The sequence below is a fragment of the Heptranchias perlo genome, chromosome 20 (genome assembly GCF_035084215.1).
Source record: "Heptranchias perlo isolate sHepPer1 chromosome 20, sHepPer1.hap1, whole genome shotgun sequence".
Lineage (NCBI taxonomy): Eukaryota > Metazoa > Chordata > Chondrichthyes > Hexanchiformes > Hexanchidae > Heptranchias > Heptranchias perlo.
In genome coordinates this window covers 46,193,099-46,219,138 of record NC_090344.1, presented here as the reverse complement: position 1 = coordinate 46,219,138, position 26,040 = coordinate 46,193,099, and the positions used below count along the sequence as shown (strand labels likewise).

At 52.0% G+C, this 26,040-nt stretch overlaps 1 protein-coding gene across 2 annotated transcripts in view; it reads left to right on the top strand.

The window, feature by feature from the left end:
* LOC137335798 (G protein-coupled receptor kinase 5-like) overlaps positions 1-26,040 on the top strand; it is a 169,579-nt gene that overhangs the window by 69,817 nt on the left and 73,722 nt on the right. For both annotated transcript variants that reach the window (XR_010966497.1, XM_068001218.1), the window contains exon 3: positions 22,951-23,063. Coding sequence is in view for 1 of the 2 variants with exons in the window: in XM_068001218.1 (XP_067857319.1) it covers positions 22,951-23,063 (113 nt within the window). In the remaining variant the exon portion in view is untranslated. The remainder of the gene's footprint in view (positions 1-22,950; positions 23,064-26,040) is intronic.

Sequence of the window (26,040 nt, the reverse complement as noted above, 5' to 3'; positions counted from 1 at the left end):
AGCAAACTTCCTCAAAAGAAGTGGTGTTTGTTGAAGGAGGGATGTCAGCCAAGGCACTGTTCTCCAATCTGGGATTGCTGGTGTCCACCTGAACAGCCAGATAGCGCCTCATTTTACCATCCTGTGCTAAGGGATGACATCTCTGACAAATAACATGCCCTTGGTATTTGACTGGAGTATCTGCCTACATTCTGTGTTTCAGTCCTCGAGTGGAGCTTTTTTTTTTATTCGTTCATGGGATGTGGGCGTCGCTGGCGAGGCCGGCATTTATTGCCCATCCCTAATTGCCCTTGAGAAGGTGGTGGTGAGCCGCCTTCTTGAACCGCTGCAGTCCGTGTGGTGAAGGTTCTCAAACCAATGACCCTCTGACCCACAGGTGAGATAGATCGAGAACAGAGAATCAGTGGGTCTACAGCACCAGCTCGCGGAAACTGTACAGAACATACACGTTTTTGTAATTCCTTCCGATATACAATTCCTCCTTCTTGGCTTTGCTCCATGAAACCTCACCAACCTCCTCTAACCCATGGGGCTCGGTCCTTCACTTCCAGCTTCCTGCCTACCCATTTCCCTCTGCTCCCCCATCGAGCCTTCATCAGTACATACCCAACAATCTGGAATGACCTTGCTAAACCATTCCACCTTGCTTACTTCTCCCTTTGCCTCTCCTTCAGAAAGCCTCCTTAAGCCCTGCGTTCAGCCATCTCTTGCTCGCTCTCTCCCACTGCTGCTCCCTCTCCCGTTTCTTCTCTGCGAGGCGCCTTGGGGGCTTTCACGACATCAAAGACGTGCTTTATAAACGCCAAGTAGCTGTTTAACTTTTGCTATGGGTGCTTTGAATTAAGTGAACATATTTGGGTTTTTTTTATGGTAATTGAGGTGAGAGAGAGATAAAGAAAGAGGAACAGAATGCAAACTCCAAAAACCTAAAATAAAGAGAGAAGATCGAATGAGGGCTGGGCACTGTTAATCATTAACAGAGCATTGTAACTTTCCCCAAACTGAGTTCCCCCATCAATTCCTCAGGCCACTCTCAACAGTTGCTTTGCAAGCCCCCTGTCAGAAACAATCAGTATCCATCTTCGAATGCCATTCCCCATTCACCCCCTCACCTTTCAGCTCCACTGATCCCAGTGCCCTTGAAATGCTGGAAATGTGCGTCGGGCCAGTCAACATCCGAAAGAGACAGATTGGTGAATGTTTTGGGCAGTGCCTTTCTGCACACCGACCCCCACTGCACCCCTACACTGTCTCAGTGGTTCTGACGAAGGGCCCGGCCTGAACCGTTAACCAATTGTTATCCTGCCTTGTTGCTTGTGGATTTCCGGCCTTTTGGTTTTTTTTTTGCTTCGATCCAAACTGGCCAAATTGTGGCCCACCGGACCTGGCTCTCTGGCCCCCCAGAGTTCCAGGGCCTCCCCTCCCCCTCTCCCCGACCCCCGCCTCGCTGCAGGCTGCTGTGGAAATCAAGCAGCAGATCCGACCCATTGGTATCGAACTCGGGAGGGGTGGGAGGGGCAGCACCAGTATATTGTATACCTGAATCTGCTGTTTAGTGTTCTCATCCCTTCAGATTTGGCTTTCACCAGGAGAAAAGGTTTGTCCACCTCCTGATTTGGACGGTGGCTGTGGAGGGATTTTGTGTCTGTTATTTCTTGTGTCATATGGAAGGTGTGAGGAGGGTCTCGAGACGGGGGTGTGGGGGGATGCGGTGTCCTTGCTCACGTGCTGTTGACGAGAGTGTGCGCATGGATTTGCTGGCTGGTGGAAATGGGAAGCTGCAGCAAACCCGTTCTCACTGGACTGGTGCTGTTCAAACATCCCTGTTGCAGTGATGATGGCAATAAAACGTTGGGAGAGACGAGGATCGCCATGGGCTGCCAGCACAGCATGTTCCGCACTGCTGCTATTCCCCGTCATGAATATGCAAATCGGTTACGGTTGGCATGGCTGGTTCGAATTGTTTCCAAGAGTTGCTTTACTATGTCATTTTCCTGGCTATTTCGGAGCTCTCGAAGAATTGCTTTAAAATGGCCAATACTGTGTAGGTATTACTGTGGTGGCAGAGTGCCTAAAGGTGTTAAAAGAAAAGATTAACGACAGTTGACTTAATCCATCATGCGCTTTGTCCTTGAAGATTGATTTGTGTCAATGAGTCGGTTACAGTCCAGCTCCATTCTGATTGTTTTAAATTTACTGTCCAATAAAGTCCTGGATTGGGGGCCTGTCGAGTTAACCCTCACCCTAATGCTACACTTGGGGACTCAGTGTACGGGACTGAGGAGGGCAATGAAAATAAATGAAAGTCCCTGTCCCTCAGTGCTGTCCGGTGAGCCCGACAGGCAAGGGGTGAGTGGAGATACACGAGGGCAGATGAGCGATGGCTGAGTGCAGGGCCGAATAGAGTCAGGTGTCCCAGGGAGGGGCCACGCCTTCCAGTTCCAGTCAATACATTTTTTGGGGAGTGGGGTGGGGGGTTTATCTGAATAGCAAGAAAGAAGAAAGACTTTCATTTATATCGTGCTTTTCACGACCTCAGGACAGCCCAAAGCGCTTTACAGCCAATGAAGAACTTTTTGAAGTGTTGTCACTGTTGTAATGTGGGAAACATGGCAGCCAATTTGCACACAGCAAGCTCCCACAAACAGTAATGTGATAATGGCCAGTTAATCTGTTTTTTTTTAGTGATGTTGGCCAGGAATAAAGGTCTGTTTGGCAGCTATTTTGGAATCAGCAGACACACCATTTAAATTAGCTTTGTCCTGGTCATTATTTGATAAATCTTTCTCAGCCTGTCTTGCTAAATTGAGTGGTCCGTCTGACCTGAGAGATACCGATGGGCCAGAGAGAGTCCGTCAATAATCTGCAACAAACCGCCACTTCAAAGTTGCTCAGGGATCCTGTCATGGGACCAGTTTCGGGCAGTTCTTTTCTCTCTGAAACAGAGGGATAGTTAAGCTGATGTCTGCTGTAATTCTACAGTGTGTCAATGCTTCTGTCCACTTCCCCATTTGTTGCAGAATCCAGCCTATGCCTCGATCAGTTGAAAAGTGTTCATGCTACCGTCTCCTTAAGTTGAGGGAGATCCCATGGAGGCATGTGCGATCACCAGCACCTGAAATTCAGGAATCAGGGTTTTCTGTTCGTAACTGAGCTCCCGACAAATAACCAAGATACTGGGCAGGAAAAGACCACAGGGTCAGAGGGAGTGAGGGCTATACCTACAGGAATAGTCGAAGAAACTGCAGTCCAGAACGATATCTGGAGGAAGGACCTACAACTAACACGGAAGAGGTATGGGCTGGGGGACAGCCTATTTAAAATACCTGACTTTCAGTATCCACTCTGCATTTTTGGAAATTTCTAAGCAACCTTTTCGAAAATGATACTTTCCAATCTGACAGAGGACAGTTTCAAAATTGCTGGTTGTGCCTCCGAAACCCGCTTTGCAAGTCAACAATCTTTCCACAGTTTTGCTCTTTCAACTCGGCTCAAAGGTCAGACCGCAGGGGAATGGCTCCTGCCACCCTCACCATGACTGGCGGTGGTGAAGTTGATTTATAAGATACTTGGTTGTATTTCTCACAGTTCCATAGCCTCTGGGCTGAACCAGGAAAGAGCAGCAGTGGTCTCTACAATGTTTTTTTTCCCATGCTGTAACGTTGTTGGCTCCAGAAATATTGACCATTTTTGTCCTCCCCCCGGAGACTCCCCTGAAGCAGCTCTTTCAGATCAGGAAAGCTCATCACGATTTTCCTCTCCTTTTTAAATAACATTAGACGTTTCCGAGGGAGCAGCATTGCAGGGTTTTAAAGTGGCTGTGTTCGTGAGCTTTGATTTTTCTGCTTGTCTTAAAGCCACTTCTGCAACAGGAGCACAGAGAGAGAGAGAGAGAGATGCTTCTGGGAGAGTCGCTTCTGTGCTCTTCTCAGTGGCTCATGGATAAAGAATGGCTTTGAGAAAGACCTGCCAGAGGGCTATTTGGACACCCTGTAAAAACTACCTTTCAGGCTCATCTGTCAGTTCTGCCATCTGCAGCATGATCCCAACAGCAGGCACTTCCTCACTCCGTCACTCCACTCCTGGGAGATCATTTGTGTCTGTGACAGCCTTGTCCAGCTTTCTGTTATCCCAGCTATCAGCTGCTTTCCCCCTGCAACCCCAATCCCCAGGAATATTCCCTCCATCCTCCCCACCCCCCCCCCCGCAAACTATTCTAAAGGATTATAATCAAAACATCTCTGTGTGTCTCTCCCCCCTCTCCCCACGGCCTCTCGCTCCCCATTCACTCTGCTCCACCTCTTCCCCTCACTCCCTCTCTCTCCACGCTCCCCCTTCTCTCCTCCCTTCCCTCTCTCCTCCCCTCCATCTCTCTGCCACTCGCTCCTCCTCCCCCCTCCCTCTCTCCTCCTCTCCCCCCTCTCTCCTCCTTCCCCCCCTTTCCTCCTCCCCTCCCTCTCTCCTCCTCCCTCTTTCTTCTCCTCCACCCCCTCCCTCTCTCCTCCTCTCCCCCCTCTCTCCTCCCCCTCCCTCTCTCCTCCTCCCCCCCCTCTCCACCTGCCCCCCAACTCCCTCCCTCTCTCTCTTTCTCTTCCACCCCTCCCCCCAGTCTCTCTGTCTCAGTCCCACTGATTCTCACTGACCTGCTGTGTGTTTCCAGCAAGAAAAACAGAAACTGCTGGAAACACTCGGCAGGTCAGGCAGCGTCTGTGGAGAGAGAAACAGAGTTAATGTTTCAGGTTGAAGATCTCTCCACAAACGCTGCCCGACCTGCTGAGCGTTTCCAGCAGTTTCTGCTTTTATTTCAGATTTCCAGCGTCCACAGTATTTTGCTTTTGATTATTTGTTTCTGATTTCAGATTATTTCAGATTTCCACCATTGCCTTTTTATCAATTGCTGCTCTTCTTCCCCCGACTTGTCACTGAGCCTGGCCTGCAAGGCCTCAACTCCCAACACTTTCAGAGCATTTTGATTTGCCTCATCCTGGTTCATGATGTGAAAAAGACAGTCGCACGGTCACCTCACACTCACACACTCACTCTCTCACACACTCACTCACTCACACTCACTCTCTCACACTCACTCACACATACTCACTCTCACACACTCACTCTCACACTCACACTCACTCTCTCACACTCACTCACACACATACTCACTCACACATTCACACTCACACACTCACTCACTCTCACACTCACACTCTCACACTCACTCACTCGCACATACTCACTCTCTCACACTCACTCACACTCTCACACATTCTCACACTCACTCACATACTCATACTCACTCACTCACACTCACTCTCTCACACTCACTCACACATACTCACTCTCTCATACTCACTCTCTCACACTCACTCTCTCACACTCACTCACACATACTCAAACTCACTCACACATACTCACTCTCTCACTCACTCACACATACTCACACTCACTCACACATACTCACTCTCTCACACTCACTCACATACTCACACTCACTCACACATACTCACTCTCTCACACTCACTCACATACTCACTCACTCACACTCACTCACACATACTCACACATACTCACTCTCACACTCACTCACACATACACTCACACTCACTCACTCTCTCACACTCACTCACACATACTCACTCACACTCACTCACACATACTCACTCTCTCACACATACTCACACTCACACTCACTCACACTCACACTCACACTCACTCTCTCACACTCACTCACATACTCACATACTCACTCTCTCACACTCACTCACACTTTCACTCACGGGCTCAGGTCGGGGAGAGGGCGATGTTGTGATGGGTCATTTGTCCATGAGCTGAGACACTGTCTCCCTTGTCCTGGACTTCCTCCCTCTGAGTCTCTCAGCCACAGCCCGACTGGTGTGTGTGGCGATACAGAAAGTGCCAAAACCTTTCCCCACTCCTGCACGCAGACTGTATCATTTTGCCGAGGAATGGAGGATGGGACAAACAGCAGCATTCGAGAGAGGGAGCACAGCTGGAAAAGGGATAATGGCTCCACCTTCCCGTCATTCCATACAGGAATCTGGACATCCTGCAGGGAAAACATCACCAGGACAGGCTGGAATATTTTGATTAATTTTTAAAACATTATTTGTCCCAGAGCGTTAAATAACTCCCTGCTGGCACTGTGGGATTCCAACAGAGCAAATCACTCCCCTCTCATTCCCATTCTGTGCATCTCACTCTCACTCACGTCGCTGGGGGTAACGCTGAGATCTGGGGGTACACTTACAGGTCAATCTAACATCCAGATGGAGACCCTCTTGTTGTGGAATATGAGTGTGAGCGACTGCACAATCTCAGTGTAAGGTTTTGAACTGTGAATGTAAGTGTGAAACATTGCACTGTTGTTGTGAGCTGGGTGTGTATGGTATCGCCTCTGGGTCGATGATCGTGAGTTCAAGACCCCCTCCAGAGACTCGAGTACGTAATCTAGGCCCACACTCCCAGTGCAGGACTGAGGGAGTGCTGCACTGTCAGAGGGGCAGGACTGAGGGAGTGCTGCACTGTCAGAGGGGCAGGACTGAGGGAGTGCTGCACAGTCAGAGGGGCAGGACTGAGGGAGTGCTGCACTGTCAGAGGGGCAGGACTGAGGGGGTGCTGCACTGTCAGAGGGGCAGGACTGAGGGAGTGCTGCACAGTCAGAGGGGCAGGACTGAGGGGGTGCTGCACTGTCAGAGGGGCAGGACTGAGGGAGTGCTGCACAGTCAGAGGGGCAGGACTGAGGGAGTGCTGCACTGTCGGAGGGGCAGGACTGAGGGAGTGCTGCACTGTCAGAGGGGCAGGACTGAGGGAGTGCTGCACTGTCGGAGGGGCAGGACTGAGGGAGTGCTGCACCGTCGGAGGGGCAGGACTGAGGGAGCGCTGCACTGTCAGAGGGGCAGGACTGAGGGAGCGCTGCACTGTCAGAGGGGCAGGACTGAGGGAGTGCTGCACTGTCAGAGGGGCAGGACTGAGGGAGTGCTGCACTGTCAGAGGGGCAGGACTGAGGGAGCGCTGCACTGTCAGAGGGGCAGGACTGAGGGAGCGCTGCACTGTCAGAGGGGCAGGACTGAGGGAGCGCTGCACTGTCAGAGGGGCAGGACTGAGGGAGCGCTGCACTGTCAGAGGGGCAGGACTGAGGGAGTGCTGCACTGTCAGAGGGGCAGGACTGAGGGAGTGCTGCACTGTCAGAGGGGCAGGACTGAGGGAGTGCTGCACTGTCAGAGGGGCAGGACTGAGGGAGTGCTGCACTGTCAGAGGGGCAGGACTGAGGGAGCGCTGCACTGTCAGAGGGGCAGGACTGAGGGAGCGCTGCACTGTCAGAGGGGCAGGACTGAGGGAGCGCTGCACTGTCAGAGGGGCAGGACTGAGGGAGCGCTGCACTGTCAGAGGGGCAGGACTGAGGGAGCGCTGCACTGTCAGAGGGGCAGGACTGAGGGAGTGCTGCACTGTCAGAGGGGCAGGACTGAGGGAGTGCTGCACTGTCAGAGGGGCAGGACTGAGGGAGTGCTGCACTGTCAGAGGGGCAGGACTGAGGGAGTGCTGCACTGTCAGAGGGGCAGGACTGAGGGAGTGCTGCACTGTCAGAGGGGCAGGACTGAGGGAGTGCTGCACTGTCAGAGGGGCAGGACTGAGGGAGTGCTGCACTGTCAGAGGGGCAGGACTGAGGGAGCGCTGCACTGTCAGAGGGGCAGGACTGAGGGAGCGCTGCACTGTCAGAGGGGCAGGACTGAGGGAGCGCTGCACTGTCAGAGGGGCAGGACTGAGGGAGCGCTGCACTGTCAGAGGGGCAGGACTGAGGGAGCGCTGCACTGTCAGAGGGGCAGGACTGAGGGAGCGCTGCACCGTCAGAGGGGCAGGACTGAGGGAGCGCTGCACTGTCAGAGGGGCAGGACTGAGGGAGCGCTGCACTGTCAGGGGCAGGACTGAGGGAGTGCTGCACTGTCAGAGGGGCAGGACTGAGGGAGCGCTGCACTGTCAGAGGGGCAGGACTGAGGGAGCGCTGCACTGTCAGAGGGGCAGGACTGAGGGAGCGCTGCACTGTCAGAGGGGCAGGACTGAGGGAGTGCTGCACTGTCAGAGGGGCAGGACTGAGGGAGTGCTGCACTGTCAGAGGGGCAGGACTGAGGGAGTGCTGCACTGTCAGAGGGGCAGGACTGAGGGAGTGCTGCACTGTCAGAGGGGCAGGACTGAGGGAGCGCTGCACTGTCAGAGGGGCAGGACTGAGGGAGCGCTGCACTGTCAGAGGGGCAGGACTGAGGGAGCGCTGCACTGTCAGAGGGGCAGGACTGAGGGAGCGCTGCACTGTCAGAGGGGCAGGACTGAGGGAGCGCTGCACTGTCAGAGGGGCAGGACTGAGGGAGCGCTGCACTGTCAGAGGGGCAGGACTGAGGGAGCGCTGCACTGTCAGAGGGGCAGGACTGAGGGAGCGCTGCACTGTCAGAGGGGCAGGACTGAGGGAGTGCTGCACTGTCAGAGGGGCAGGACTGAGGGAGCGCTGCACTGTCAGAGGGGCAGGACTGAGGGAGCGCTGCACTGTCAGAGGGGCAGGACTGAGGGAGCGCTGCACTGTCAGAGGGGCAGGACTGAGGGAGCGCTGCACTGTCGGGAGTTGCTGTCTTCGGATGAGTTGTTAAGCTGGGTCCCACCTGCCCTCTCAGGTGGACGTAAAAGATCCCACGGCAGGATTCGAAGAAGAGCAGGGGAGTTCTCCCCGGTGTGTTGGCCAATAGTAATCCCTCAACCAACATCTGTATGGTGGGAGGGCAACAATACATGGGGGCATTGGGGGAGGGCACCAGTAAATGGGGGCATTGGGGGAGGGCACCAGTAAATGGGGGCATTGGGGGAGGGCACCAGTAAATGGGGGCATTGGGGGAGGGCACCAGTAAATGGGGGCATTGGGTGCGGGCACCAGTAAATGGGGGCATTGGAGGAGGGCACCAGTAAATGGGGGAATTGGGGGAGGGCAACTGTAAATGGGGGCATTGGAGGAGGGCACCAGTAAATGGGGGAATTGGGGGAGGGCAACTGTAAATGGGGGCATTGGGGGAGGGCAGCAGTAAATGGGGGAATTGGGGGAGGGCACCAGTAAATGGGGGAATTGGGGGAGGGCAACTGTAAATGGGGGCATTGGGGGAGGGCACCAGTAAATGGGGGCATTGGGGGAGGGCACCAGTAAATGGGGGCATTGGGGGAGGGCACCAGTAAATGGGGGCATTGGGTGCGGGCACCAGTAAATGGGGGCATTGGAGGAGGGCACCAGTAAATGGGGGAATTGGGGGAGGGCAACTGTAAATGGGGGCATTGGGGGAGGGCAGCAGTAAATGGGGGAATTGGGGGAGGGCACCAGTAAATGGGGGAATTGGGGGAGGGCAACTGTAAATGGGGGCATTGGGGGGGGGCACCAGTTAATGGGGGAATTGGAGGAAGGCAGCAGTTAATGGGGGAATTGGGGGAGGGCACCAGTAAATGGGGGAATTGGGGGGCACCAGTTAATGGGGGAATTGGGGGAGGGCACCAGTAAATGGGGGAATTGGGGGGCACCAGTTAATGGGGGAATTGGGGGAGGGCACCAGTAAATGGGGGAATTGGGGGGCACCAGTTAATGGGGGAATTGGGGGAGGGCACCAGTTAATGGGGGAATTGGAGGAAGGCAGCAGTTAATGGGGGAATTGGGGGGGCACCAGTAAATGGGAGAATTGGGGGAGGGCACCAGTTAATGGGGGAATTGGGGGGGGCACCAGTAAATGGGAGAATTGGGGGAGGGCACCAGTTAATGGGGGAATTGGGGGAGGGCACCAGTAAATGGGAGAATTGGGGGGGGCACCAGTTAATGGGGGAATTGGAGGAAGGCAGCAGTTAATGGGGGAATTGGGGGGGCACCAGTAAATGGGAGAATTGGGGGAGGGCACCAGTTAATGGGGGAATTGGGGGGGCACCAGTAAATGGGAGAATTGGGGGAGGGCACCAGTTAATGGGGGAATTGGGGGAGGGCACCAGTTAATGGGGGAATTGGGGGAGGGCACCAGTTAATGGGGGAATTGGGGGAGGGCACCAGTTAATGGGGGAATTGGGGGAGGGAACCAGTAAGTGGGAGAATTGGGGGAGGGCACCAGTTAATGGGGGAATTGGGGGGGGCACCAGTAAATGGGAGAATTGGGGGAGGGCACCAGTTAATGGGGGAATTGGGGGAGGGCACCAGTTAATGGGGGAATTGGGGGAGGGCACCAGTTAATGGGGGAATTGGGGGGGGCACCAGTAAATGGGAGAATTGGGGGGGCACCAGTAAATGGGGGAATTGGGGGGGCACCAGTTAATGGGGGAATTGGGGGAGGGCACCAGTTAATGGGGGAATTGGGGGAGGGCACCAGTTAACGGGGGAATTGGGGGAGGGCACCAGTTAATGGGGGCATTGGAGGAGGGCACCAGTAAATGGGGGCATTGGGGGAGGGCACCAGTAAATGGGGGCATTGGGGGAGGGCACCAGTAAATGGGGGCATTGGAGGAGGGCACCAGTAAATGGGGGCATTGGGTGCGGGCACCAGTAAATGGGGGCATTGGGGGAGGGCACCAGTAAATGGGGGCATTGGAGGAGGGCACCAGTAAATGGGGGCATTGGGGGAGGGCACCAGTAAATGGGGGCATTGGAGGAGGGCACCAGTAAATGGGGGAATTGGGGGAGGGCACCAGTAAATGGGGGCATTGGAGGAGGGCACCGGTAAATGGGGGAATTGGGGGAGGGCAACTGTAAATGGGGGCATTGGGGGAGGGCACCAGTAAATGGGGGAATTGGGGGAGGGCAACTGTAAATGGGGGCATTTGGGGGAGGGCACCAGTAAATGGGGGAATTGGGGGAGGGCACCAGTAAATGGGGGAATTGGGGGAGGGCAACTGTAAATGGGGGCATTTGGGGGCGGGCACCAGTAAATGGGGGAATTGGGGAGGGCAGCAGTAAATGTGGGAATTGGGGGAGGGCAACTGTAAATGGGGGCATTGGGGGAGGGCAACTGTAAATGGGGGAATCGGGGGAGGGCAACTGTAAATGGGGGCATTGGGGGAGGACACCAGTAAATGGGGGCATTGGGGGAGGGCACCAGTAAATGGGGGAATTGGAGGAGGACACCAGTAAATGGGGGCATTGGAGGAGGACACCAGTAAATGGGGGCATTGGGGGAGGGCACCAGTAAATGGGGGAATTGGGGGAGGGCACCAGGACATGGGGGAATTGGGGGAGGGCACCAATAAATGGGGGAATTAGGGGAGGGCACCAGGAAATGGGGGCATTTGGGGGAGGGCACCAGTAAATGGGGGCATTGGGGGAGGGCAGCAGTAAATGGGGGAATTGGGGGAGGGCACCAGGACATGAGGGAATTGGGGGAGGGCACCAATAAATGGGGGAATTAGGGGAGGGCACCAGGAAATGGGGGCATTTGGGGGAGGGCACCAGTAAATGGGGGCATTTGGGGGACGGCACCAGTAATTGGGTGAATTTGGGGGAGGGCACCAGTAAATGGGGGAATTGGGGGAGGGCAACTGTAAATGGGGGCATTGGGGGAGGGCAACTGTAAATGGTGGCATTGCAGGAGGGCACCAGTAAATGGGGGAATTGGGGGAGGGCAACTGTAAATGGGGGCATTGGGGGAGGGCACCAGTAAATGGGGGCATTGAGGAGGGCACCAGTAAATGGGGGAATTGGGGGCGGGCACCAGTAAATGGGGGCATTTGTGGGAGGACACCAGTAAATGGGGGAATTGGGGGAGGACACCAGTAAATGGGTGCATTGGGGGCGGGCACCAGTAAATGGGGGAATTGGGGGAGGACACCAGTAAATGGGGGCATTGGGGGCGGGCACCAGTTAATGGGGGAATTGGGGGAGGACACCAGTAAATGGGGGCATTGGAGGAGGACACCAGTAAATGGGGGCATTGGGGGAGGGCACCAGTAAATGGGGGCATTGAGGAGGGCACCAGTAAATGGGGGAATTGGGGGAGGGCAACAGTAAATGGGGGCATTGGGGGAGGGCACCAGTAAATGGGGGCATTTGTGGGAGGACACCAGTAAATGGGGGCATTGGAGGAGGACACCAGTAAATGGGGGCATTGAGGAGGGCACCAGTAAATGGGGGAATTGGGGGCGGGCACCAGTTAATGGGGGAATTGGGGGAGGGCACCAATAAATGGGGGAATTGGGGGAGGGCACCAATAAATGGGGGAATTGGGGGAGGGCACCAATAAATGGGGGAATTGGGGGAGGGCAACAATAAATGGGGGAATTGGGGGAGGGCACCAATAAATGGGGGAATTGGGGGAGGGCACCAATAAATGGACTCTTTTCTCTGGGAAAGAGAAGGCTGCTGCTGGGTGACCTGATCGAGCTGTTTAAAATGATGAAAGGGCTCGGCAGGGTAGACGTAGAGAAGATGTAGGAAGACCGAAACTCGGGGTCCTAAATATATACGAAAATCACCAATAAATCCAGTAAGAAATTCAGGGTAAACTTCTTTACCCAGAGAGTGGTAAGAATGCAGGACGTGCGACCACAAGGGGTAGTTGAGGCGAATGGCATAGATGGATTTAAGGGGAAGCTGAATAAACACATGAAGATGAGAGGAATGGAAGGATACATTGATTGGGTTGGATGAAGTAGAGTGGGAGAAGGCACCTGTGGAGCATGAACACCAGCATTGACCTGTTGGGCCGAGTGGCCCCATTAACTGCTGCCTTCCTCCAATTCCCCCATTTACTGGTGCCCGCCCCCAATTCCCCCATTAACTGGTGCCTTCCTCCAATTCCCCCATTTACTGGTGCCCCCCCAATTCCCCCATTAACTGGTGCCCTCCCCCAATTCCCCCATTAACTGGTGCCCTCCCCCAATTCCCCCATTAACTGGTGCCCCCCCCAATTCCCCCATTTACTGGTGCCCCCCCAATTCTCCCATTTACTGGTGCCCCCCCCAATTCCCCCATTAACTGGTGCCCTCCCCCAATTCCCCCATTAACTGGTGCCCTCCCCCAATTCTCCCATTTACTGGTGCCCCCCCCCAATTCCCCCATTAATTGGTGCCCTCCCCCAATTCTCCCACTTACTGGTTCCCTCCCCCAATTCCCCCATTAACTGGTGCCCTCCCCCAATTCCCCCGTTAACTGGTGCCCTCCCCCAATTCCCCCATTAACTGGTGCCCTCCCCCAATTCCCCCATTAACTGGTGCCCCCCCAATTCCCCCATTTACTGGTGCCCCCCCAATTCTCCCATTTACTGGTGCCCCCCCCAATTCCCCCATTAACTGGTGCCCTCCCCCAATTCCCCCATTAACTGGTGCCCTCCCCCAATTCCCCCATTAACTGGTGCCCTCCCCCAATTCTCCCATTTACTGGTGCCCCCCCCAATTCCCCCATTAACTGGTGCCCTCCCCCAATTCTCCCACTTACTGGTTCCCTCCCCCAATTCCCCCATTAACTGGTGCCCTCCCCCAATTCCCCCATTAACTGGTGCCCTCCCCCAATTCCCCCATTAACTGGTGCCCTCCCCCAATTCCCCCATTAACTGGTGCCCTCCCCCAATTCTCCCATTTACTGGTGCCCCCCCAATTCCCCCATTAGCTGGTGCCCTCCCCCAATTCTCCCATTTACTGGTGCCCCCCCAATTCCCCCATTAACTGCTGCCTTCCTCCAATTCCCCCATTAACTGGTGCCCCCCCCAATTCTCCCATTTACTGGTGCCCTCCCCCAATTCCCCCATTAACTGGTGCCCTCCCCCAATTCTCCCATTTACTGGTGCCCCCCCCAATTCCCCCATTAACTGGTGCCCTCCCCCAATTCTCCCATTTACTGGTGCCCCCCCAATTCCCCCATTAACTGCTGCCTTCCTCCAATTCCCCCATTAACTGGTGCCCTCCCCCAATTCCCCCATTAACTGGTGCCCCCCAATTCCCCCATTTACTGGTGCCCTCCCCCAATTCCCCCATTAACTGGTGCCCCCCAATTCCCCCATTTACTGGTGCCCTCCCCCAATTCCCCCATTAACTGGTGCCCCCCAATTCCCCCATTTACTGGTGCCCTCCCCCAATTCCCCCATTAACTGCTGCCTTCCTCCAATTCCCCCATTAACTGGTGCCCCCCCCCAATTCTCCCATTTACTGGTGCCCTCCCCCAATTCCCCCATTAACTGGTGCCCCCCAATTCCCCCATTTACTGGTGCCCTCCCCCAATTCCCCCATTAACTGGTGCCCCCCAATTCCCCCATTTACTGGTGCCCTCCCCCAATTCCCCCATTAACTGCTGCCTTCCTCCAATTCCCCCATTAACTGGTGCCCCCCCCCAATTCTCCCATTTACTGGTGCCCTCCCCCAATTCCCCCATTAACTGGTGCCCTCCCCCAATTCTCCCATTTACTGGTGCCCCCCCCAATTCCCCCATTAACTGGTGCCCTCCCCCAATTCTCCCATTTACTGGTGCCCTCCCCCAATTCTCCCATTTACTGGTGCCCCCCCAATTCCCCCATTAACTGCTGCCTTCCTCCAATTCCCCCATTAACTGCTGCCTTCCCCCAATTCCCCCATTAACTGGTGCCCCCCAATTCTCCCATTTACTGGTGCCCTCCCCCAATTCCCCCATTAACTGGTGCCCGCCCCCAATTCCCCCATTTACTGGTGCCCTCCCCCAATTCCCCCATTAACTGCTGCCTTCCTCCAATTCCCCCATTAACTGGTGCCCTCCCCCAATTCCCCCATTTACTGGTGCCCTCCCCCAATTCCCCCATTAACTGGTGCCCTCCCCCAATTCTCCCATTAACTGGTGCCCCCCCAATTCCCCCATTAACTGGTGCCCTCCCCCAATTCCCCCATTTACTGGTGCCCTCCCCCAATTCCCCCATTAACTGGTGCCCTCCCCCAATTCTCCCATTAACTGGTGCCCCCCCAATTCCCCCATTTACTGGTGCCCTCCCCCAATTCCCCCATTAACTGGTGCCCTCCCCCAATTCTCCCATTAACTGGTGCCCCCCCAATTCCCCCATTAACTGGTGCCCCCCAATTCTCCCATTTACTGGTGCCCTCCCCCAATTCCCCCATTTACTGCTGCCTTCCTCCAATGCCCCCATTTACTGGTGCCCTCCCCAAATGCCCCCATTTATTGGTGCCCTCCCCCAATTCTCCCATTTACTGGTGCCCCCCCAATTCCCCCATTTACTGCTGCCTTCCTCCAATTCCCCCATTTACTGGTGCCGTCCCCCAATTCCCCCATTTACTGGTGCCCTCCCCAAATGCCCCCATTTATTGGTGCCCTCCCCCAATTCCCCCATTTACTGGTGCCCTCCCCCAATTCCCCCACTAACTCCTGCTCCCCAATTCCCCCATTAACTGCTGCTTTCCTCCAATTCCCCCATTTACTGGTGCCCTCCCCCAATTCCCCCATTTACTGCTGCCCACCCCAATTCCCCCATTAACTGGTGCCTTCCTCCAATTCCCCCATTTACTGGTGCCCTCCCCCAATTCCCCCATTTACTGCTGCCCACCCCAATTCCCCCATTTACTGGTGCCCTCCCCCAATTCCCCCATTAACTGGTGCCCCCCAATTCCCCCATTAACTGCTGCTCCCCAATTCCCCCATTTACTGGTGCCCCCCCAATTCCCCCATTTACTGGTGCCCACCCCAATTCCCCCATTTACTGGTGCCCCCCAATTCCCCCATTAACTGGTGCCCTCCCCCAATTCCCCCATTAACTGGTGCCCCCCAATTCCCCCATTAACTGCTGCTCCCCAATTCCCCCATTTACTGGTGCCCTCCCCCAATTCCCCCATTAACTGGTGCCCCACAATTCCCCCATTTACTGGTGCCCTCCCCCAATTCCCCCATTTACTGGTGCCCTCACCCAATGTCCCCATTTACAGTTGCCCTCCCCCAATTCCCCCATTTACTGGTGCCCTCCCCCAATTCCCCCATTAACTGGTGCCCCCCAATTCCCCCATTTACTGGTGCCCTCCCCCAATTCCCCCATTTACTGGTGCCTTCCTCCAATTCCCCCATTTACTGGTGCCTGCCCCCAATTCCCCCATTAACTGGTGCCTGCCCCCAATTCCCCCATTTACTGCTGCCCTCCCCAATTCCCCCATTTACTGCTGCCCTCCCCCAATTCCCCCATTTACTGGTGCCCTCCCCAATTCCCCCATTTACTGGTGCCCTTCCCCCAATTCCCCCATTTACTGGTGCCTGCTCCCAATTCCCCCATTAACTGGTGCCCCCCAATTCCCCCATTTACTGGTGCCCTCCCCCAATTCCCCCATTAACTGGTGCCCCCCAATTCCCCCATTTACTGGTGCCCTCCCCCAATTCCCCCATTTACTGGTGCCCTCCCCCAATTCCCCCATTTACTGGTGCCTTCCCCCAATTCCCCCATTTACTGCTGCCCTCCCCAATTCCCCCATTTACTGCTGCCCTCCCCCAATTCCCCCATTTACTGGTGCCCTCCCCAATTCCCCCATTTACTGGTGCCCTTCCCCCAATTCCCCCATTTACTGGTGCCCTCCCCTAATTCCCCCATTTACTGCTGCCCTCCCCCAATTCCCCCATTTACTGGTGCCCTCCCCCAATTTCCCCATTTACTGCTGCCCTCCCCCAATTCCCCCATTTACTGCTGCCCTCCCCCAATTCCCCCATTGACTGCTGCCCTCCCCAATTCCCCCATTTACTGCTGCCCTTCCCCAATTCCCCCATTTACTGGTGCCCTCCCCTAATTCCCCCATTTACTGCTGCCCTCCCCCAATTCCCCCATTTACTGGTGCCCTCCCCCAATTCCCCCATTTACTGGTGCCCTTCCCCAATTCCCCCATTAACTGGTGCCCTCCCCAATTCCCCCATTAACTGGTGCCCTCCCCAATTCCCCCATTTACTGCTGCCCTCCCCAATTCCCCCATTTACTGGTGCCCTCCCCAATTCCCTCATTTACTGCTGCCCTCCCCAATTCCCCCATTTACTGGTGCCCTTCCCCAATTCCCCCATTAACTGGTGCCCTCCCCAATTCCCCCATTAACTGGTGCCCTCCCCAATTCCCCCATTTACTGCTGCCCTCCCCAATTCCCCCATTTACTGGTGCCCTCCCCAATTCCCTCATTTACTGGTGCCCCCCCAATTCTCCCATTTACTGGTGCCCTTCCCCAATTCCCCCATTAACTGGTGCCCTCCCCAATTCCCCCATTAACTGGTGCCCTCCCCAATTCCCCCATTTACTGCTGCCCTCCCCCAATTCCCCCATTTACTGGTGCCCTCCCCCAATTCCCCCATTTACTGGTGCCCCCCCAATTCCCCCATTTACTGGTGCTGTGAATTCGATGTAATTTCTTGGCTCAAAGTGCCTTGGGAAGTAACGGGGAAAATTGAACAGCAGACGGGTGTGGAAGGTGTCTGTGAATATAAAGGAGCAAAGTAATGACAGATGAAGAAAAAATAAATCACATTCATAATGCATGACTCAGACTCGTAAAGAGGACTTTTATTTTACCATTTGGTTCTGGAAAACCCATTACCTTGTGTTTCGTTACATAATTACTGTCCTCAGACACTGAAAAGTGATTCATTTAATATCTTTGTTGGCCTCGCTCTGGTGCTGAGTGCCTCTCTTCTCTCACAGTAAACACTCAGTGTTATGGGTCTTGCTGTAGGAGTGGGTGTCCCTGAGCAGGTCAACACATGTCCCAAAGCCAAGAGGCAGTCCGTGCTATCACGGAGAGAGACACTTGGGACTGAAAGGTTTATGATGAGGGTGGGCTGCAGATATACACAGCTTCACTGCACACTGTTCAAGTTCCTTGCATCTACTTTACGCAGCGTAACATAATGAATGACTGCTCCCTGCTGCTGTAAGAAAGTTTAATGTGAGCAAAGTGCCAGTGGGATCTATGTCTGTCTGTGTATAATGTACATACTGTGCCCTCCAAACAAGCTGCTGCTCCAACCACCCGCCCTTTTCAACTACTTAAATTGGGACTGACTGGAACATAGAATCATAGAAAGGTTACAGCACGGAAGGAGGCCATTCGGCCCATCGAGTCCGCGCCATCTCTCTCCTGCTCTCTTTCTTACTGCCTTTTGCTCTCTTTCTCTGTTGTTGCCTCTTTATCTCTCTCATTTTCTCTCTGTTGCTGTCTGTTCCCCTCCGTGTCTATTTTATCTCTCTCCACTGTCTCTCTCTCTCTCTCTCAATTTCTTTAATGCTCACTTTTTCGATCTCACTATTCCCCTCTCTGCTGTAACTTTGGGGGTGATTTTAAACCCCAAGAACGGGTGGATTGGGGGGCGGGCGGGAGTTGAAAATCGTTGTATTTTTTGGGTTGCGACCATAACCCGGCTTTATTTCCGGGTTTAACGCCGGTGTGGGAAAGTACAGGCTTCCCACAGGGAATGCCAAGTCTGAAAATTTTGCGGCTGTGACCCAAAAAAACAACTATTTTCAACTCCCACCCGCCCCCGACCACCCACCGCCCCCCCCGGCCGTTCTTGGGGTTTAAAATCTCCCCCTTTGTCTCGATTTCTCTCTGTCGCTCTCTGCTGCCTCTTTATCTCTCTCATTTTCTCTGTCTCTCTGTTGCTGTGTCTTTTTATTTTTCTCTCTTGCTGACTTTCTCTGTTGTCTCTTTTTCTCTTGTCTATTTCTCTCTCTCTCTCTGTTTCTCTCTCTCTGTCCCTATTTCTCTCTCTCTGTCCCTATTTCTCTCTCTCTCTCTCTGTTTCTCTCTCTCTGTCCCTATTTCTCTCTCTCTGTCCCTATTTCTCTCTCTCTGTCCCTATTTCTCTCTCTCTGTCCCTATTTCTCTCTCTCTGTCCCTATTTCTCTCTCTCTGTCCCTATTTCTCTCTCTCTGTCCCTATTTCTCTCTCTCTGTCCCTATTTCTCTCTCTCTGTCCCTATTTCTCTCTCTCTGTCCCTATTTCTCTCTCTCTGTCCCTATTTCTCTCTCTCTCTGTCCCTATTTCTCTCTCTCTGTCCCTATTTCTCTCTCTCTGTCCCTATTTCTCTCTCTGTCCCTATTTCTCTCTCTCTGTCCCTATTTCTCTCTCTCTGTCCCTATTTCTCTCTCTCTGTCCCTATTTCTCTCTCTCTGTCCCTATTTCTCTCTCTCTGTCCCTATTTCTCTCTCTCTGTCCCTATTTCTCTCTCTCTCTGTCCCTATTTCTCTCTCTCTCTGTCCCTATTTCTCTCTCTCTGTCCCTATTTCTCTCTCTCTCTGTCCCTATTTCTCTCTCTCTGTCCCTATTTCTCTCTCTCTGTCCCTATTTCTCTCTCTCTGTCCCTATTTCTCTCTCTCTGTCCCTATTTCTCTCTCTCTGTCCCTATTTCTCTCTCTCTGTCCCTATTTCTCTCTCTCTGTCCCTATTTCTCTCTCTCTCTGTCCCTATTTCTCTCTCTCTCTGTCCCTATTTCTCTCTCTCTGTCCCTATTTCTCTCTCTCTCTGTCCCTATTTCTCTCTCTCTGTCCCTATTTCTCTCTCTCTGTCCCTATTTCTCTCTCTCTGTCCCTATTTCTCTCTCTCTCTGTCCCTATTTCTCTCTCTCTGTCCCTATTTCTCTCTCTCTCTGTCCCTATTTCTCTCTCTCTCTGTCCCTATTTCTCTCTCTCTCTGTCCCTATTTCTCTCTCTCTCTTTCCTTATTTCTCTCTCTCTCTCTGTCCCTATTTCTCTCTCTCTGTCCCGTTTTCTCTCTCTCTGTCCCGTTTTCTCTCTCTCTGTCCCGTTTTCTCTCTCTCTGTCCCTATTTCTCTCTCTCTCGTTCCTATTTCTCTCTCTGTCCCTATTTCTCTCTCTCTGTCCCTATTTCTCTCTCTCTCTGTCCCTATTTCTCTCTCTCTCTGTCCCTATTTCTCTCTCTCTCGTTCCTATTTCTCTCTCTCTCGTTCCTATTTCTCTCTCTCGTTCCTATTTCTCTCTCTCTGTCCCTATTTCTCTCTCTCTGTCCCTATTTCTCTCTCTCTCTGTCCCTATTTCTCTCTCTCTGTCCCTATTTCTCTCTCTGTCCCTATTTCTCTCTCTCTCATTCCTGTGTATGTAAGTTTAATTCATGCCACTTTTGAAATTCTGCACCTGTCACCAGGTTGGGATTTGTCAGCCTGGTGCTGAGATGCCGAGAGACTGAACCTCATTGCCCAGGTTAACCACATCCTCTTGCAGGTGAACATGTGATGTTTGCTCCCAAAACCAGGCCTGCATGCTTTACAGTGGCAGTGCCTCAGTATCACCAAGGCATTGGGCAGAGCGAGTTTTAAAAAAACACACTGAATTTTAACTGCTTAATAGGACACAAACCTCAGCAATGTGCATCAGAAACCTGGGGCCTGCTTGCACAATGTACCACTCGCATTCTGCTGTTAATCCTCTCATGAATCCTGTCTGAGGACAAATACTCTATATATGTGAAGGGCAGTTTACTGCAATGCAAAAAACCCACACGAACTGGTCATTCTCTTGTTTGCAATGTGTGGGTCTGTGTCATGACTGCACTTTTTAAAAGTGATCCATTGGCTGTGAAGAACTTTGGGGCATCGTGAGGATGTGACAGGTTCTCGACAAAGGCAGGTTCTTATTCGTGCCTTGAGGTCACCTTTCATTGGGTTCCCGTCATCGCTGGATTGAGCAGTCAAGAGATGCGAATGATGCTAAACATTCCCCAGTAGTTGCTTGACATGTCAATCTGAGCGCTGCCGTTTGATAAAGGTTAAATTAAAGTGCAGATTAAGAAAGTGTCCAGGGATTTTCTGCCAATCCTTTACCATCCACTCGACTGCACATCAACCTCCCTGCGTTCCCATCAGGTTCTTCCCAAGTGACTTCATTTCACACTCAATCTTTGCCGGATCCCCTTGACGCAACCAGCGTTGTGCCCTCCGAGCTCCTTTGCCGTGCTCCCTTCGTGTAATCGTTGTGATTGCGTGGTCCTGGGGGATTCCTCAACAGAGTCCTTCTTGTCTAATTGGTGACAATTAACTACCTCTTAATGATGCACGCTGTTCCCCTTCCGGTGCGTGGGAAGAAGCATTCAACCGTCGTCTCCGAAGACAGGAGGCCGTCCTTTTGATGACATAACAACATCTCAAGCAGGTGCAAGACCAGTGCCCCTCTCCCTATACAGCCAGGAATTTGTCTTGGCTGACAGTGCAAATTGGGTGGTATCGTATCTGCTGCCTGTAATACAGCTTTTATTTAAGATTTCCAGTGCTCAAAGTTTGTCTTCCTTTTTTTTTGAACAACGAACCACTGAATGACTGGGCAGCGCAGACCCAGGCTGCCTCAATCTCAGATTTGCATCTTTGTGGAAAGGACGGCTTATCTCGTGTTTGGCTTGAATGTTGTCCAGTCTCATGTTATTCATCAGAGAAACGTTGGAGGGGAAGGAACAGGGAGAGGCTGAAGGGAAGAGGGATGAAAGCTGTGAGCTTTCCCAGGGGGCTTTGGCCAGGCATGTCGTGTTTTCAGCTAAATTCATGAAGACAAAGTGTTATAACAGCTGCTCCAGAATAGAATGGGATAGGCCCCCAAACATCCCTCCGCCCCCTGCCCATTTCCTTGGCTGATCTAGGCAAGTACAGATACAAGTACCAGAGTCCCTGAGGCTCAAGGTGGCCCAAAGTGGCCATTGTTTTATTTTGATAGTTGACGCAACGTGGTGGGACTCGAGCTCCGTGCCTCGAGGTGTGATGGGGCCTGGCGAGTTCTGTGTCTCTTCACGCAACTCTCAGGGGGCACCGAGAGGGGAAGAGGAGCAAATGGACTGTTTTGGAGTCAGAAGCTGAGCCCAATTAAATTGCTGTTACCCGGTGATCTGGAGCAGCTTGTTCCGGGACTGAACCTGGGCAATTGTGTGGGATTGAGTGGGGAAGAGATTTGAGAGGTCATTAAATCACCGTGGTCCCCAGTGTACTGGTGCTCCCGTGTTCCACAGCAAAGCCAAAATCACGGCGTCAGTAAAGGAGACAAATTGGGTTGACCAATGAGGTGTGTTTTGCCTTTGTACTGTTTGATAGGTGGGACTGTTATATATGTTGAGGTAGTGCCAGTCTATGGTGTGAAAAACATTGGGTTCTCACAGCCTATCGGAGTCTTGAGTTTGACCCAAATCAGATGCCAAGTTCCTTGCTGTTATCACTCGGTCTTTCACCTGTGGTTCTTGGATGGGCAGAGAGCAGTGTTTGCTGAGCAGTATGATCTCTGCACTGTGGGCTGCTGAGCAGAGCCCCCCCCCGGGTCTGCAAAATGAATAGAGGGTCCGTTAAACTAAGACTTTGACGTGGAACATCGGAGGGGTGTCGGGGGAAGTTGGTGTGTTGGACTGGGGAATTCTGAACCTTGTTCGGCTGTGCTTCTCTGAATCTTCATGCGTTATACACAGTCCTCTTAATCTACAAGCTTTCTAACAGTCATCTGCCTGTGTGTTCTTCTGTGCATTTGTATGTGCTGTAACTTGTTTTCCATTGAAATCAAAACAGTAAATACAGTAAAAGGTCAGTCAGCAAAAAGGGAAAGGCAGATTGGTGTTTTGGGTGTGAAACCCTTCCTTAGAACTCTGTTTGGATTTTGCCTGAAAGTGCATCATGGTGACCCTTGCCTTCTGCTTCCCTCACTGTGAGGGAGATACAGGTTAGATGCAGAGTAACCCATGCAAGTTCTGATCTGGGCGTTTTCGATATTGCTAACTGGATGCACCATGGACAAGTGTTCCAATCCCTGGTACTCTTCTCACTAATTCAAGAAGAGCAAAAATTCAGAAACAAAAGGGAGCTCAGTGCACAAATGAAGCAGTTTGCATTTCGTTGGAATGTCCCAATTTGGAATCGCACTGAATTTAGACCAAACTGAACTGCAGCAGCAGCGCACGTAATGTATGCTCAACTTCCAGGCATAAGGGAAGCAAACAAGAGAATAAAAGATTTTTCTTTAAATTGTCTTACAGAACGAGACTACTTCAGCATGTGTAACAAACAGCCAATTGGGAGGGAACTTTTCCGACAGTTCTGTGAGGTGAAGCCCGAGCTGAGACGATGTATCAAGTTCCTCGATACTGTGGTAAGACCTACAAACTCGACATGGAAATCTTCACTGGAGCTGAACACACACACACACACACACACACACACACAGGCCGATAATATGAAAGTCTTTGTAAGGGTCCTATACAAAATGTAGTCTCAACCCACTTTATACCCAGGGCCTGAAGCAAAAGCTGCCTCTGATTTGGTATCAATTGGCACTCAAACTCAGGAGAGGTCAGAACGATAGTGGGGAATGTGGGAAAATTCACACTGTTGCAGTGGGGAGTGCTGTTCTGAGACTGGGGTTCAGACACATTGTGGGTTCCAGTTCAGAGAGCTTCACCATACCTGATACCTGAGCACGTATCTGGATGACGAGGTTTTGTTTCACATCCCAGCACTGACATTCTTCACCTTAATGAGCACAAAAATGAAAACCACAGAACTAAAAGCACCGAGAACTGGAATGCAAACCCATTATCAAATAATTTGCATATTATTAAAATTCAAGGTGTCACTGAAACCAGCTGTGCTGCAATGTCGAGCAGGCTTTGCAATTTTAGACTGCCTGGGTTTTCAATCGACCCGTGGGATAGCAGTGTGGGACTCGGCAGTAACATGTAATGGTGTTGAGACTGAAGTGGGGTGAGTGAAGTTGGCAGAATTTCCAGCAACAAATCCCACAAGTTTCTGCATTCGCCCCGTCCAAACATGATCTGCAGCCCAAGTGCTGCAACTTTTGCTTAAACATTGCTGGAGATGTTTCTCATTGACCTGAGAAGGTGGAGACATGATTGTATTTTGTAACGGAGCGGTTTCTTTGCTAACTCGAGTCAGCGACGTAGTATGGGACTGGAGTCATGTAGGCTGAACCGGGTCGGCACGTACCCATCCCTGAAGGATGTTGGTCAACCAGTTGGGTTTTTCCCCACAGTCTGGTCGCACTTTCCATCTGGTGTCATTCAGTTTCACAACCCAACATCGTGGGCTTTGAACCTCTGACCTCTTGAGTTGCTCGTTCAGTGTCATAATTACTAACGACTGCACTGCCCGAGGTCGAAATATATTTCTGCTATCATTGTCCTTGCAAAGAATATCAAAAGTTCAATCAGTAGTTGCTCTTCAGAATGTTTTTCTTGCAGGGAGCTTGTACTGATGTAAGTCAATAAACTGCAGAGCTGAAAATCGATGGCGCCCAGTATTTGTAGCAATTGCTTCTTCATCAAATATTCCAGGGAGTAAGATATAGGGTGAAGGTTCCTCCCCATCGCCTCGACGACAGCTCCAAATACAACAGTGTATTGCCACACAAGCTTTGCATGTGTCTTCCCAAAGGACGTCAACTTGTGCCATCGTTTAGGCGGATTTGTGCTGTGGGGCCCGTTTCGAGCCACCCAAACTCATTGAATGGAAGCTCCACACAGCAGCCAAGGAGAGGTGTCAGCACTGGCTGTTACACTGTCCTTTCGCCTCTGTGTGATGTGTCGGGACCCAACAGAGGCGAGGGAACATCGCAAGACATTTTTTCCTCTGGTTGGCACGCGCTCTGAAACCTCGGGTCGCAAGTGGGATTTTCCAACTTCCATCAAAGGCAGGAAATGCCACCTCGATCGACACCCACTGTACCAGCTCATGTCACAACTGGAATAAAAAGTTGCTGCGGAATCTTGGGCTTGCAGAATCGTTTGTCTCATTCCAGTGACAAAGATACATTCCAGTGAGAAAGAAAGACTCCAGGGGAAGGAGGTACCATCTATGGCTAACTAAGGAAGTTAAAGATGGTATCACATTGAAAGAAAAAGCATATAATTCCACGAAAATTAATGGCAGGTCAGAAGATTGGTCAGAATATAAAAAATAGCAAAGAATGACTCGAAGAATAATAAGGAGGGAGAAATTAGGGTACAAGAGAAAGCGAGCTAGAAATATAAAAACAGACAGTAAGAGTTTCGACAGGTATTTAAAAAGGAAAAGAGTAAGTAAAGTTAGCGTTGGTCCTCCAGAGAGAGAGTCTGGGGAATTAATAACAGAGAATAAGGAAATGACGGATGAATTGAACAGATATTTTGCGTCCGTCTTCAATGTAGAGGATACAAATAACATGCCAGAAATAATTGTGAATCAAGAGGTGAAAGGGAGGGAGGAACTTAAAACATTTAGAATCACCAGGGAAAGGGTTCTGAAAAAAGTTAGAACTAAAAGCTGACAAGTCCCCAGGTCCTGACGGACTTCATCCTCGGGTCATAAAAGAAGTGGCTGCAGAGATCGTAGATGCATTGGTATTAATTTTCCAAAATTCCCTAGATTCTGGAAGGGTCCCATCAGATTGGAAAATACAGAATGTAACTCCTCCATTCAAGAAAGGAGAGAGACAGAAAGCAGGAAACTACAGGCCAGTTAGCTTAACATCTGTCATAGGGAAAATGCTCGAATCTAGTGTTAAGGAGGTTATAGCAGGGCACTTAGAAAATCTCAAGTCAAAACTGCTTTGTGAAAGGGAAAACATGTTTGACTAATTTATTAGAGTTCTTTGAGGAAGTAACAAGCAACATGGATAAAGGGGATCCTGTGGATATGGTGTACTTGGATTTCCAGAAGGCTTTTGACAAGGCTACTGCACAAAATAAGAGCTCATGGTGTCAGGGGTAACATATTAGCATGGGTAAAAGATTGGTTAACGAACAGGAAACAGAGAGTTGGCATAAATGGGTAATTTTCAGGTTGGCAAGATGCAACAAGTGGAGTGCCACAGGGATCAGTGCTTGGGCCTCAACTATTTACAATCTATATCAATGACTTGGATGAAGGGACCGAATATTTTTTTTTTTTATTATTCGTTCACGGGATGTGGGCGTCGCTGGCGAGGCCAGCATTTATTGCCCATCCCTAATTGCCCTCGAGAAGGTGGTGGTGAGCCGCCTTCTTGAACCGCTGCAGTCCGTGTGGTGACGGTTCTCCCACAGTGCTGTTAGGAAGGGAGTTCCAGGATTTTGACCCAGCGACAATGAAGG